Source organism: Sceloporus occidentalis, unplaced genomic scaffold (genome assembly GCF_023333645.1).
Source record: "Sceloporus occidentalis isolate IW3139 unplaced genomic scaffold, rSceOcc1.0.p SCAF_1, whole genome shotgun sequence".
NCBI classification, from domain to species: Eukaryota; Metazoa; Chordata; class Lepidosauria; order Squamata; family Phrynosomatidae; genus Sceloporus; species Sceloporus occidentalis.
The window spans coordinates 294,464,644-294,479,775 of record NW_028316981.1 but is presented as its reverse complement, the minus strand read 5'-3'; the positions used below and the strand labels follow the sequence as shown (position 1 = coordinate 294,479,775).

Here is a 15,132-nt window from a genome sequence, read left to right as displayed (position 1 = left end):
TCTCCTAGTATACTAGGGTGTGGGTGTCATTTTTTAAAAAAGAAAATTACATATAGATGGGGGGAGGGGGTTACAGCTGAATGTAGTCAGCAGAGTGAACTTTGTTGTTGTTGTGTCTACAAGTTGTTTCCAATTTATGGTGACCCTAAGGCAAATGTATCACAGGGTTTTCTGGGGCTGAGAGTATGTGACTTACCTAAGGTCACCCAATGGGTTTCCATGACCAAGCAGGAAATCGAACCCTGGTCTCCAGAGCTGTAGTCCAAGACTCAAACCACTATGCCACACTGGATATCAAGGTGAACTTTATCCATTCTTAATTTAGGCTCAAAAATGTTAAACTACTGTCTTCTTAACACTGGCTGAATGCAAGTACTAAGATTAGCCTATATGACAGTGAATTTTCAAGGTTAAGATGAATAAAATCATGATGGACTTCCACAATATAAAAAGCCACTTACCTATCAAGGCTATGCAAAGGGATTTCCAAAAGGGTCACCAAATGGGGCAGAAGACAATGGCTGCTGAACTGTAATCTAAAAAAGCAGAAGAGAGGAGGTCATAGAATCATCAAATCTTATATTTGGGAAGGGACTGGAAGATTTCCTCTGTCAAAAAAACAAACAAACATGCCACAGATGTTGCAGGTCACTGCATCAACTATCACTATCCATATTCTCTCATATATATATATATATATATATATGTACCAGCTTTCTAGACTTTCTCCTTAAAAGTCCCCCATGAAATGCCCATAAAAATGCCTATCAAGGATATCAGCCTTAGTGTCAAATTTGTGTTGAAATGTTTTTGCAGATATGTTGCAAATGTTACAAATGGATGCTAATTAGCAATGCATCAACACTTCAAGACTAGTCTACAAGTTTACAAGATATTCTGTAGACTAGAGAATCTGAACTGAACCAAACTCCTCCAGTAGGTATATATGAGGAATCTATACCAGTTTTTTCCCTGCAGATTTGCGTGGTCTGCACCACATAGGCGGATTTGGATTGGATGTGCTTTTCCTTCAAAAATCCTTGAAAAACACAACCAATAAAACCACATGTTCATAAATTGTGCATGGAAAATGTCTGCATTTCAAAGATACATACAAACATGCTTCCCTCAGTGGACAAACGCTTGAAAACAATGTGTACATTTTGAAAAATGCCAATGTTTTAATAAAACTATTTTAAAAATCAGTATGGAAACAACATGGCTTGGACTGAGAGGTGGGGAAAAAGAAGATTTTTTGGGGGGAAGGGATGGAGTTGAAAGATTCATATGTTATATCATGACATTTTGACAGCTAAAGCAGAGTAGCTGCAGTTTATACATCTTGTGTGAGATGTATGGTATCAACTGCCATCACCAATTGTATTATCTAGCATGCTGATCTCTTAACAGGCAGGAGGGAGGCAAGCAATGGCTTAATGATTAAATTCCTAAGATCAGTTTTGATAGGTATTCCAACATTCCCTGCAAGATAAAGGGTCTGTAGGGAAAAGGGAAGCAGAAGAATATATCTGGAGATTACTACACGTGGTTTTAAAATTGTGATTAAAGGCAAAGGTATTCGCCATTGACAAAGTTGTCAAGTCATGTCCGACCACAGAGGGCCGTGCTCATCTCCATTACCAAGGCAAAGAGTCAGTGTTGTCAGAGACTACTCTGTGATTATGTAGCCAGCATGACTACACAGAATGCTTTTTACATGCCCACCAGAGTGATGCCTATTTATTTACTTGCATTTGCATTTTTTTCAAACTGCTAGGTTGGCAGAAGCTGGGACTAGTCTGTGTGGGTCTGCCTACCTGTTGGCCAGTGGAGGGGGGGGTGTCTCTGACTCTTGTAAAGCGGAACCTTTAAATGCTGGCTCCAAGGGCCCCCTGGAAGACCAAAAACAGCCCAAGGACTCTGCTGTGTGTGTGGTGGGCATGTCTGGAGAGCGGCACCTTTAAATGTTGGCTCCAAAGGCCCCCCTAGAAGACCAAGGGCCGGTCTCAGAGACCGTTTCTGCACCCTTCTCCACCTGGGTGCCAGCCTTGCTTCAGCCCCTGGACTATGGAGGGCAGAGTGACGGCAGGTCTTAAGCCACTGCCCCTTCCCTTTTTTACTACCTGCTGATGAATGCCAGGCCGAGAGGCAGCTTCTGCCCCCTTTTCCACCTGGGCTTTAGTGATCATTTAGGGGTATTTAGCATGGAGACCGCTATCTTGGCACCTGCTCCTAGTCCCCTCCCTTTTCTTTTTTCTCCTGGGCATTGTTGAATACTGTTTTATTTTTAGGATTGGGATGGAGGGGCCGAGAAGGGGATTTATTTTGTATTTTTGATTTGCTATGTTAATTGCCATATATTTTTCATTGTTCTTTGTATTGTTGTTTTTATTTGCCATGTATTTTTTTCTATTTATTGTTATTGTGATTTGTTATGTTATTATTATTGCTATTGTTAAATGTTATGAAATTTCTTTACTGTTGTAACCCTCCCTGATTCTTCGTGATTGGGCAGGCTATAAATAAATCGTTGTTGTTTTTGTTGTTGTTATTATTATTATTAAATGACTGTACTCTGTGACTTACATATTCTTTTTGAGTCTGCAGGACAGGTTGGTCCTTCATGTAGTGATATCTTCTTTGCTCTAGAACTCCTTTAGTTAGAATAAGGCTTTTCTTTAAAATACGCTGCCTCCTTGCATTCCTTTTTCACATGCCTTGGCTTGGCTGGTTCTTTCCCAAGTTGGCAAGGGAAAGTATATGTGAAACCCCCCAGCAAAGTCCTGATGTGGGGGAAGATAATTCATTGGGTGGTGGTGGAATGGTCTATTTTAGATAAAAATGTGGTCTCAAGGGGCCCCATCCAGCTCAGCAGGAGTGGAGGGGGGCTGTAGACCACAGCATGCTAGATTGGGCATAAGACAGGGAGATGGGTTAAGAAGGAATCTGGAAAAGAGTAAAACAGTGGCAGCAGCCCCAGTCATCTGATTGCAAAGACATGTGATAATGGCTATTATACTAACAGGTACAATTCTGTTTCACTGATGCATATGGAGTAATGTCTTCTGAGGTGGCATCATCTCCTATGGTGGCTTGGTCCTATCAGTGATTGCTATTCAGGCATGCATCCCCTGCTAACTCATTTGGATAAGCATCAGTGTTGTTACATGAATTGTCAGTAATGCACTTTTTGGACATGCACTTCTTTTACATCACAGCAGCATTTCTCAGCCCATTGGGGGTCAAACGACCCTTTCACAGGAGTTGCCTAAGACCATGGGAAAACACATATTTCCTATGGTCATAGGAACTGAGACACCACAATTTTTGTGGTTGGATGTCACCACAACATGAGCAACTGTATTAAAGGATCACAGTATTAGGAAGGTTGAGAACCACTGCATCACAGGCTCAGATATGAGGCTCTCATAAATTATGCCATTTGAATAACCTAAACTGCTTATTGGACAATGCTGAGCAAGGAGACATTTCGCTATCATCCCTGAAGGGATGATGTCAGCAAACATAGATTGCTCAGTGAGCTGGAATAAAGAGATGAAGAATTACTGGGTGGCTAAATTTCCAGGAACTGTTACACTGTTACTATTATTCAAAGCTCTAGAACTAAATCTTGAGAAAGGGGGTCTGAAGCCTTCTCTGAAACAGTCAAAACAGTTAGCATCCACATCCTTTGATTTATATCCCCACAATTTAGCTGTGTTGAACAAACTATCAATACTCTTTAGAGGTGACGTTTGTATAAGGACGACTTGAGCCTTATAATAATTTACATTTATTCAAACATTGTGCCTACAAAGATGATTAACTTATGCAATATGTTTTCACGGAAACTGATTCACAGCATTGGAGCACTAAGACCCCGACTTGAGAAAAATCTTTAGCATATGGCTTATTGGCAGCATTACATAGTGTGCAAATGTGAGTAATATGTGAGGATGCAATTCTAGTGGCAATGAGCTGAAACAAGATGGAGAAACGCAATGCATGATGGGGGAAGTTGCCTGGAAAGCGAGGTGAAGATTTTTGAAAACTATTGATGTGGTGACAGATGGCGTATCCAAAACCTTGGATACAGCTGCTTATCGGCAAAGAAGATGTCCAGCCTGGATAGATAACAGAATGCTTAGGAAAAGACTGATAAGAAAAAGAATGCAAAGAACTGTTCGATCTAAGGGTGTTGGTCAGCGCCAAAGGAAGGGGTCCTAAAGTAAAGACAGAAGGACGGGGAGGACATGGTGAAGCCTTAAAAGAGAGACTTTTCCAAACCCATGGTGTCTCCTGCAGGGACTCCCACGGTCTTGTGAGGACAACTGATCACTGACTTCAGTAAAGGCCACTTGTGTGCGTGTGTGTGTGTGTGTGAGAGAGAGAGAGAGCTCTCTTGATACTTAATGTTTGTACTGTTTTAATGTCGTAATAAATGCTACATGCATAGTGTCTAAAACCAAATTTGGTATCTCAATTATCTGTATCAGCCCTGCTTTGAAAAATCCCACAGAAGGAGAAATTTTCATTACATGCTCTCAGGTTAAACAGGTTGCCCTTACCAATTTGGGCATGACATAAAAAACATTGCTTACTCAAATACTTACTGAATTTTGTGCGGGAGCAGCAAAAGGATCCATCTTAAAAGGATTTTCAAATGAGACTTCAGCAGGCTTGGTTGGTGACACAGCATTTTGCCTGGGAACAGGATTTGGTGGAACTGTATTGTAGAAGAAGACAATTTTTATCAAGCAATCCTTTTAAGAAGACATTATAAGCAGCTCATTTCACATTACACTGCAAACCAAAACCCCTTCACAAACTAGATTTGTACCCACTAGGTAAAAGTGTTTGTTTCTTTTGTAAAAACTTGCCAGGGTCCATCAGCAGTCCAGTGACCACCAATCTGAGTAACAGTGATCTAGGGGGTGTGGGGAGAATCACAGAGTTGGAAGGTACCTCATGGGCCACTCAGTTCAACCCCTTGCTTAATGCAGTATGTTCAAGTAAAGCATCTCAAGCAGGTAACCAACTAGCTTCTTTGTGAAGACATACATATTAGGAAACCCCACCACCTCTCTAGCAAATTGGTTCCATTGCCAAACAATTCTTACTGTTCAGAAGCTCCTTCTAATGTTCAATCAAAATCTCCTCTTCTGAACTTAAAACCACTGCACCTGATCCTACCTTTTGAGGCAGCAGAAGCAGGTCTGCTTCCTCCTCTCTCTGATGGCTCTTCAAGTATGTAAAAGAGTAAAGTTAAGTCACACACACCCATTCTTTGAACACGCCAGCTCCTTTGACCTTTCCTCATGTTTGGTTCTCCTTACCTAGCATCATCCTTTCTTATCTTTTCTGAACTTGCAAGTTGCCCCTATTTTAGGTATAGCGTTCTTTTCCCAATTCTCAGAGGCCAGAAATATGACAATATGTCCTCCTGAAGCCTTTGGAGGAGTTGAAGGGCTTTTAAAGTCATGGGTTTGAGGGGGACTCAAACCCAGAAGGCTGCCTTTTGCCCACCCTTGGTTTATATGGATATTATCCTTATTATATTTGAGAAATACAGTTCTTTGTATACCCAGAGTTTAAAAGCTGATCAAGCAGACAGACACAGTGTGCTCTACACACAAACTGGCCAGGTGTATTATGGTTGATTCAGTTCAGCACACTTGGTTTTTAAATCAAAAGAACAAAAGCCTCACCATTGTTTCCTATTTAGGCATGCCTGGCTTTAACTGGCTTTGCTGTTACTGCAAATTCCTAAGAATGTGCAATTTTAGTCTTTCCTTCAAACACATTTTGTTACAGTGTTTCCACACCCACCTGTTTCAAATATGCAGCCATTTCCTTAAACACAATGCCACACTTAAAGGCAGGATCCCTTTTGATTTTAACTTTTACTTGTAACTAAGTAATTGGTACTACCTGTAGAGCTAAACTGCAGACTCAGTAAAGGCTGTGTGAATCCCATTTCTGCAATGGAATGAAAGACCTTGCCTAACAAAACTTTGTTTAACCAAGCTTCAGGAAGGCAGGTATGTGCCTTCAAGACTGTCCCTTCTATCTTTACCATGCATGTGGGCCACAGTTAGATCTTTGCCTAAATTTTGTTATTCCTAGCTAGAATGAGCCCATTGGGATTTATGTACTGATTTATCATTCAACAATTGATTCAATGGGTCTACTCCAGTTGGGATTAACCAATGGCATTCAGGTCATTCTGATATGAATATGGGAGCAAATGAAAAGACCTCGAACATTTTAGGATTTATCATGATTCCCAGCAATTTCCAGTACTCTAAATACTGAAAAAGTTATCTTCATTTCACACATTTTGGGGAAGAAGCAGGTTATGAGATGATATTCTCATCCATCCAATGGGTTTGTGAATAAGCTAAAGTTCAGCTGGGGATTGTTGTCATTTTACTGTACCAATGAAGTGCAAACATTTCTATAGGTTAAGATTTAAAGAATATTCTCTCACCCAAAGACCACATAAAGATACTTGCCATACATGCACTAAAATGTTAGAGGTCACCACATCAAAATTACTCAAGGAACACAGCGATTTGCTCCCAGTTTTACCAGATGACCAAGTAGACCTGAAATCATCATGGTCAACTGTACTACTGAATTAACTCGCAAAGGCTCCAGAAGTCTCCAACAGACCTTGCTGCGGCTGCTCTGCCCTCCTTGCTGGCACAGCTGGTGGTTTTGTCAGCTGGAAGTCTTTGAACATCTCTTTTACATCCTTTATTTCTTTATCACCAAGTGGATCCAGAGCAGTGAAGGCATCACTCTCCTTCTTGACTTGCTCTTTCTGAGGCGCAGTTCTGGGAGGCAGCTGAGGAGGAGGACTAGCAGATGACATGGAAGACAACAGTGATGGGGGCTGGGCTGCCAATGTGGAAGGGAACAAATTGGCTTGGAAAGGGTTTCCGGTGCTGGATGGCTGCACCCAAACATTAGGAGGAGACACATGTGTAGACTGACCCCAGAAATCTGGAGGCTGGATTGGGCCTCCCAAAGATGTTGTATGGTTCCAGGTATGAACCTGTGGAGGAGCACCAAAACCAACTGGTGGAGAAAAACTTGCAGGCTGAGAACCTAAAACAGATCCAGGAAAGACCGGAGGCTGCTGGGTGAAAGCTGCAGATTGAGGACCCCATGCTGGTGCAGGGGAAGTTACAGTAGGCAAGCCACCTGAGGAGAAAAAATATCTTTAAGTATTGTGTTAAATGTATCACCAAAGAACTCTGAAGTCTCAGCAAATCAATCCCTTGCGGAAACTGATAGAGGGTTGTACATAGTATACCATCTTCCTGCATTTTAAACAGGACCTCTAGTTAAACAAATGCACAGGTTTTGGGCAGGCCCAATATTGTTGCACACAAGAGACATAATGTTTTTTTTTTAAAAAAAATTATTCTGGTTAAATGCTCAAGAGATAGCAAGGTCATTTTGCTTTTATCAGTAAAACAAGACATATATTATAAGCACTATTCCACAATTCTATTATTACTCTTATTCTAAACACTAAAAAGACTAAAATGCTTCCATTTTACCAACATAGTGCTTCTTCTTCCTCTTCTGATTATCAACTGAAATCAGATTATAAATTGGTTCTTGCTGTGGTTCTTGTCAGGTATTTTTAGACCCTGGACTTAACAATGTGGCGACGAGTAGTGGGAGAGCTATGTGTTTTATTTTAGTTATGAAGCATTTGACATATCCCCCACCCAAAACTGAATACTGTGCAATTATTTCTACATCATTATATATTAGAGGAAACTGACAATTTGCTAACCCCCAATAAAAAAACTACTATGATGACTTGCAGCTTAGCAATTGAATCTAAAATCACATCACCATCATATTTACTGGAAAAAATGCAAATTACTTTTTTGTATTTACTTGTGAACGAGCATCATATCCATTGCAGAAAATGGTAATATACAGGCTGAGTCTCCGTTATCTGAAATGCCTGGGACTAGGACTGTTTTGAATTTTGGACTTTTTTTTTTTTTTTTTTTTTTTGGATATTGGAAAACCTTTCTTGGATTTCAGAATATTTGCATATACATTAATAAGTTTGAGTACCTCCTATCCACACTGTTTGGAATTGGAAGTGTTTGGATTATTTCCCCCTATGATTTTAGAATGATTGCATCATACACATAAAGAGATATCACGGACAAGGAACCCAAGTCAAAATTTGTTTATGTTTCATGAACACTTTATACACATAGCCTGAAGGTAGTTTTATACAATATTGTTAATAATTTTGTGTATGAAACAAAGTTTGTATGCACTGAACCATGGGAAAGCAAAGGTACTACTATCTCAGCCCTTCATGAAAAAGGTTTCTTTTATTTTTTTGCAATATTTCATATTTTGGAATTCTGGATAAAGGAGACTCTGTATCTTAAAAGTGAAATAAATTTATATCTGAATTTATGTCCCCAGGTCCAAGTTTGCTCCCACCCACATGTTTCAAGCTCACATTTAAAATGTAACATGTTAAAATGCAAACCTTAAAATTTGCATTTTAACATGTTACATTTTAATTCATTACTGTTTTATCTTTTAAAATTGTTTAATTGGGTTTTTTAATTTTATATTTATACATTTTAATGTACTGTTTTTAATTTGCTGTTAGCCATTTTGAGTCCCTATGTTGAGAGAAAGGCAGGATAGATGAAAATAAAATGATGATGATGATGATGATGATGATGATACCAACCTGCAACTGTTCCTGAGACCTTGCACAAGAGCTGCTAAGGAAAAAGGCACTTTTGCTAGCCTTAGTACAAGACACAGAATACTGCTTTCTTAGTAGCAGGGCAATCTTTGTGGCGTTCACTCCAAAGCTTTCCAAAAGGTTTACTGGAAATATGTATCATATTATCAACTTTGACCCAGTTAGATTTTAGGATAACAACAAACTGTTTTATATTGTTAAGCCTCCTGAGGGCACTCTCATGCCATTTAGTGGGTAAGGATGGGTGGAGATCAGCATGTTCCCAATCTGGGTCAGTTTTTGCATATGTTCATCTGTATACTTTCTATATTATACAGTCTTATGCCATTTCTACATTAATCTGAGTTGGACATTTTCAAAGTAGAAATCTGCATTTAAATACAACTGGCCCTCTGTATCCATGGAGCCTGCACCCACAGATTCAAACATCTATGACTTACCTTGATATTGCCATTTTATATAAGGGACACCATTTTACTGTACCACTGCATATAATGGGACATGAGCAGCCATGGATTTTAGTATCCATGGGGGTCGCAAAACCAAACACTAGCGGATACCAAGGGCCCACTGTATTCACAGATGTACATTTTACAAAACACAAATTTTAAGTTTATTTCATTCTAATATATATACATTGTTGTATGTTTCAGGCAGAGAACTACTCTTTCAAAGTCCAGAAAAAGTACAGAATATAAAGAATAATACTGTTCTGATCCACATCTGGGAGGTGCAGATCAGGATTATTCACTTTCACAAAGCAGGCCAAAAGCCTCAAATATCTCCACTAGTGAGACATCATCATCATCATCATCATTATTATTATTTACAGTACATCTAAATACTTCCTGAACTGATTTCATACCAGGACAGTTTCAAAAGTTGTGTATTTCCTAAAAATGTTCTGAAGACTTGATCAAGCAGAAGTACAACAATTTCTAGAACAATCTCCAATCAGGATCAGAATTTGCAAAATTACCTTTAAGAAGAATGTACGTGACATGCTTAATGCCTTTGCAAAAGATTAATGCTCTAGGGCCCAAAGCATCATCCTACCTATACTCTAATTCTGGATATCTTCTGTATGTTATCATAGTCATTTTTCTTAAACAGAACTTTCTAAGCACTCTTGCAAAGATGGACATTCCTCTTTTCCTTTTCTTCATTTAGTGCTTTTGAAATTATGTTGTATGTAGGGTTCATGCTGGGATCTGCCATCTGAACCCAGACACAATCATGACAATAAAGTACTGTACTCCATTAGAATCTGCTGGGACCCTAATCTTGCATTCAATTTGAACTCAACTCATTGTGACCCTGTGGATATCTGTGGGTGAGATATCTCCAAGATTCCCTTATCCTCCACTACTCTGCTTAGTTCCTGCAGATTTATGCATGTGACTTCCTTAATCAAGTCCATCCATTTAGCATGCAGTTTTCCTCTCTTTCTACTTCCCTCCACCTTTCCTAGTGTTATTAGCCTTTCTAATGAATCATGCCTTCTCATGACGTGGCCAAAGTACAACAGTCTCAGTGTAATTATCTTGGCTTCCAGGAAGATTTCCAGTTTGATCTGTTCTAGGACCCATTCGTTTGTCTTTTTGGCTGTCCACTGTGTCCTTCAGCACTGCTTTTCAAAAGAATTGATTTTCCTCCTATCTGCTTTTCTCACTATCCAGCTTTCACATTTGTACATGGTAATAGGGAATACAACGTCTTGCACATTTTTACTTTTGTGTTCAGTTGTATATTTTTGCTCCTTAGCATCTGTTCTAGTTCTTTCATAGCTGCTCTCTCCCTTCTTAATCTTCTTCTGATTTCCTGACTGCAGTCCCCATTCTGATCTGTTTGATCCCAGGCATATGAATTCTTTTACTATTTCTATTTCCTCATTGTCTGGTTGAATAGATGTAGATCTTCCATGATCATTATTTTTGCTTTCTTTATGTTAGACAGTAAACCTGCCTTTGCACTTTCTTCCTTGACCTTCCTTAGTAGCTGCTGTAAATCTGTGATGTTTTCTGCTAGTAGTATGATGTCATCTGCATATGTTAATTTGTTGATTTTCCTTCCTCCTATTTTCACTCCTCATTCTTCTGTGTCCAAGCCTGCTCATTATCCAGTATTTTTTGCATATAGGTTCAACCAATAGGATGAAAGGATGCAGCCTTGTCTGATTCCTTTGCTAACTGGGAACCATTCTGTTTCTCCATGTTCTGTTCTGACTAGCCTCTTGTCCTGAGTACAGATTTCTCATCAGGACTATGAGATGTGGTGGCACTCATATGTCTTTAAGAGTATTCCATAGGTTTTCATGATCTATGCAGTCAAAGGCTTTGCTGTAGTCTATAATACAAATGCTGGTTTTATTTTGGAATTTCTTGGTGCACTCCATTAGCCATCATATGTTTGCAGTGTGGTCCCTAGTGCCTCTCCCTTTTCTGAATACCACTTATACTTCTGGGATTTTTCTTTCCATGTATGGTTGGGGTCTATAATTTTGAACATAATTTTGCTTGCACAGGAGATTAATGCAATGGCCCTATAGTTGCTGCAGTTGTTTGTGTCTCTTTTTTTATGGATAGGAATGTATACTCAACATTTCCAAGCTGTTGGCTACTGCTCCCCCACTCCCTGGTATCTGACATATGTTTGGTTTGCAGTAGAGTTGACTCTGTCAGTGTGGATTGCAGCAGTTCAAATGGAATATCACCTGTTCCTGGTGATTTATTTTTCTGATTTCTCTTATTTCACCTTGTGCCTCGCTTTTTAGAATTTGGAGCTCATATTCATATGGTTCATGTGTCCTTCATTTTTTCATCTCTTTTATATAGCTCTTCTGTGTATTTTCTCCAGCATCTTTTTATTCCTTCCTGGCCTTAAATTATGTTATTATGTTATAATCTTGTTTGAACCCCCTCAAACTGGTAATTGGTAATCTAACAGCTTGGCCCAAATCGTGCCAACTCAGTCCTCTTACTGTTTTCTAGTATACCAGGAATGTATCTTACAAATCTTTTCTAAGCAGGAAATTTAATTTCCTAGTTGCAACAACTTCTCTAAACCCTATAGCTTCCAGGAAATGTCTACTTCATCCCCATTCATTTATTGCTGAGAGGTTTATAAGCAGCTGTCCTAATCTCTGGAGTCATCTGTGTGTAATATGCTTGCCATTGAAGACAGTGTACTCAAGTTCTTAGATTTCTTTCTAGAGGCATTTTCTGAGAGCCTTCCAAGACTCAGGACAGCACTGATCACTATTTACTGTTCTAGCCACTTGATGACACGGAACTTTATCCCTCAGTGTCAAGAGCTTAGCTGTCTCACCCTGGATAAAGCTATACAAGGCATACTGGCTCAGTTACATGCTAAGGCACAATCACTTGAGCCTTCCACAACTAACTGGGTATTGCTGTGATGTGAAAGAATCAAGGCAGTGTTGCAAGAGAGGTCTTCTGGGCATAAATCCATGCATAAATAATACCAATTAGAAGAAAGCAAAGTGCAGCAGGTTCACTACATGTGCCCCCCCCCCCCCAGATTTTTTATGCAGAAAACCCATGGGGGGGTTGTGCAAACTGCAGTGGGTCATGAGGGAGGAAAAGTGGCCCATATCTTTCCAGAAGTTGACCACCCCTAGAGTAGAAAGTTGACAGCTGCGGCCTCACCCGAGACAGAGGCCAAAATGATGAAGCCAAGTTTTAAATGTCTCTTTAAGAGCCTGCCAGGTCTATTCAATCCATGGGCAGATGTCCCATTCCAGTTATTTACAAAGGGCTGCCAGGAATAGGCTACATTTTAAAAAAGTTTTATTACACTTTTCCCCCAGATAGTAACCATAGGTGTTATAAGTGATGTAAAGGTATGCTCATACATATTGAGTTTCCCTTATTCAAAAATCTGAAATGCTCCAAAAACTGAAACTTTTTTCATGGATGGTTGAGACAGTGACACTTGTTTTCTGATACTTATAGTCAAGTATATACGATACATGAAACAAGTCAACCTCATGCATAGGTCAAACTGAGACCAAAAGTGTGGATTTTTATATAACCTGTGGATAAGTTGAAGGTTAGCTGGGGACACGTTGCAGGGCAATCAATTGACTTCCCAGCCTCTTCCTAGCTGGGCTGTCCTTGTGGAGGGCAGTCCAGCTGGGAAGAGGCTCAGGATAGATATATGACCCATGTATAAGTTGAACTAGGTTTTTTGGGTCAATTTTTTGACCTAAATTTCTTAACTTATACACAAGTACTGTGCCTGGAAATGGACTGGAGGTCAGCATAGATGGAAAGGTACTGGCATGGTATGATACAATCAGCCACTTCACAATCAAGCTGTCCTGGTTTGGACTAACCTACCTCATCAAAACAGTGATTCAGGTTATCACAAAGCCTCAAGTCCAAATGAGAGGTAGAATTGGATGTAATTTGAATGTGTTTGACATTCCACAGTTACACACACAGAGAAACCCTGTCCAACTCCTAGCAAAGATTATCTCTCAGGTTTGGTCAAGGCAACTTGTTTCAAAGCAAGACTTGAAGCTGGATTGAATTTTATACAGGAAAATCAATTTTAACCTAAAATGCTTCAAGTTGATCAGCAGCTACTGACTCCAGCACCTTGTCCAAGAAGGGGACATTGGCAACTTGTATAGAATTTTCAGCTTGGCTTCTTTAGGGAAACCCTGCCTCTTTTTGGGAGGAAGGTAGACCTCCAGTAAAGAAGACTTTAAAACCTCTTGGATCCAGCCAAATGTTTCAACTCCATTAGATTAAATAAACCAGAAAGGTCAATTAAAGGTGATCAAGCACCTTGTTCTCCTTTGTCAGCAACTGAAACCCATCCAGCACAACTAAACCAGATGTTCTAGACACCACTCCTATTAAACCTGCACTAATTGTGGAGTCTAAGTTGTGGTTGAGGCAAGTAATTTTATCTTCTGATTTCTCACTAACTTGTCACAGCATGGCACAATCAACTCTTTACTCCCAGATGGCAACAATTCCATCACCACTCAGAAAAGCTGTCTTGGGCTCCACAGTGAAGTTGCAATAGATGATGTAGAGAATCCTCTTGATAGTAACTCCTGCACTATACTACTCTTCCTAGCAGTTGCTTCACAGAAATAAAGCCAAGGAAAAGACAGTTAGAAGGGCAAGGAAGAAAATGAATGCAGTGGAACAGAAATGAAAAGGGCAATACAACAGGCAGCCCAAAGCCAGAGAGGAGGGGAATATGCAGTCCATGGCAGAGATTCCATTTAGTGGTTGCATAGTATAAATTCATACCAGACTCCACCCTCCATAACTGCCATCCACTGGCCTGAGAACAAGGAGACTCCGCCCTCCATAACTGCCATCCGCCGGCCTGAGAGGGAGTTCACCAGGCAGGTCCAGCTCCATCAGGACTAGCCTGGAAGAAGGAAGAGCCCTCCCTCCAATCCATCTGCCTTGGTCCAGGCCGCAGAGGGAGAGAAGAACCACTGAGCCTCATCCCCTTTCCCACCACCATTCCCTTCTCCTTTTGTTTCATGTCTTTTAGATTGTAAGCCTGAGGTCAGGGAACTGTCTGATTAATAATAATAATTGTAAGCCTCCCTGAGAGCCATTAGGGCTAAAGGGCGGGGTATAAATACCTAAATAAATAAATAAAATAGTTATACACAAGTTATGCTACACTGATACTGGAATGGATGGCACAACAAGCAGCAATGATTGCTTGGACAGTCTTCTAGCAGGTGCAATCATACACCTCAAAATGTGTGGAAGAAATAGACTGTAACCTGTACATATTTACAAAATAATCCAGGTTTATAAAGGTGCTCAACCAGTGCAAACATTTCACAGCTGTTGACAGTCTCTACTAACCTAGTACAGGCATGGGAGCTGCTGCAGGAGCACTTGTTTTGAAGAGGTCTAGAGGATTAGTTTGTACAGGCACAGGCTGTGCTGCTGAGGTCAGAGTGCTTGTTGTGGATGGTCCAGGAGCAAAGATGTTAGAGCCAAACAAGTCATTGGCTGCATTCTGGAAAGACAAAGAAAAGGAGACGATTAGAACAACTATATCAGAATGACAATTTTTTCACAGAAAGTTTAAACTTTACTGAGACTAAGCTACTTCATGCCTTTTCTAAGCGACTACCACTCTCAATCAGTTCTCTAGCATTTTGACATGGAATCTAAGAAAAATATATTGAGTGACAAAGATACTATTGACCAGGAGACAAGTTCTGGAATAGGAATCTAACTCATTTTGTATGGGGCAGTACTGTCCATGAAAAATCAGCTATGCAGGGATTGAGGATAGGAATGTTTCTGGACTCAGATTTGTATTTAAATGCTCAAAGTGGCAGCTGTAGGCAG

General features: G+C 40.1%; 1 protein-coding gene across 3 annotated transcripts in view; it reads right to left on the bottom strand.

Moving 5' to 3' along the window:
- The window catches only part of LOC149324090 (disabled homolog 2-like), a 64,457-nt gene that overhangs the window by 3,144 nt on the left and 46,181 nt on the right, over window positions 1–15,132 (bottom strand). For all 3 annotated transcript variants that reach the window (XM_089496254.1, XM_089496244.1, XM_089496251.1), the window contains exons 11-14: window positions 14,638–14,794; window positions 6,676–7,209; window positions 4,614–4,726; window positions 462–536 (exon numbers count right to left, since the gene is read on the bottom strand). In XM_089496254.1, the coding sequence (XP_089352380.1) occupies window positions 471–536; window positions 4,614–4,726; window positions 6,676–7,209; window positions 14,638–14,794 (870 nt within the window). In that variant the 3' untranslated portion in view covers window positions 462–470. The remainder of the gene's footprint in view (window positions 1–461; window positions 537–4,613; window positions 4,727–6,675; window positions 7,210–14,637; window positions 14,795–15,132) is intronic.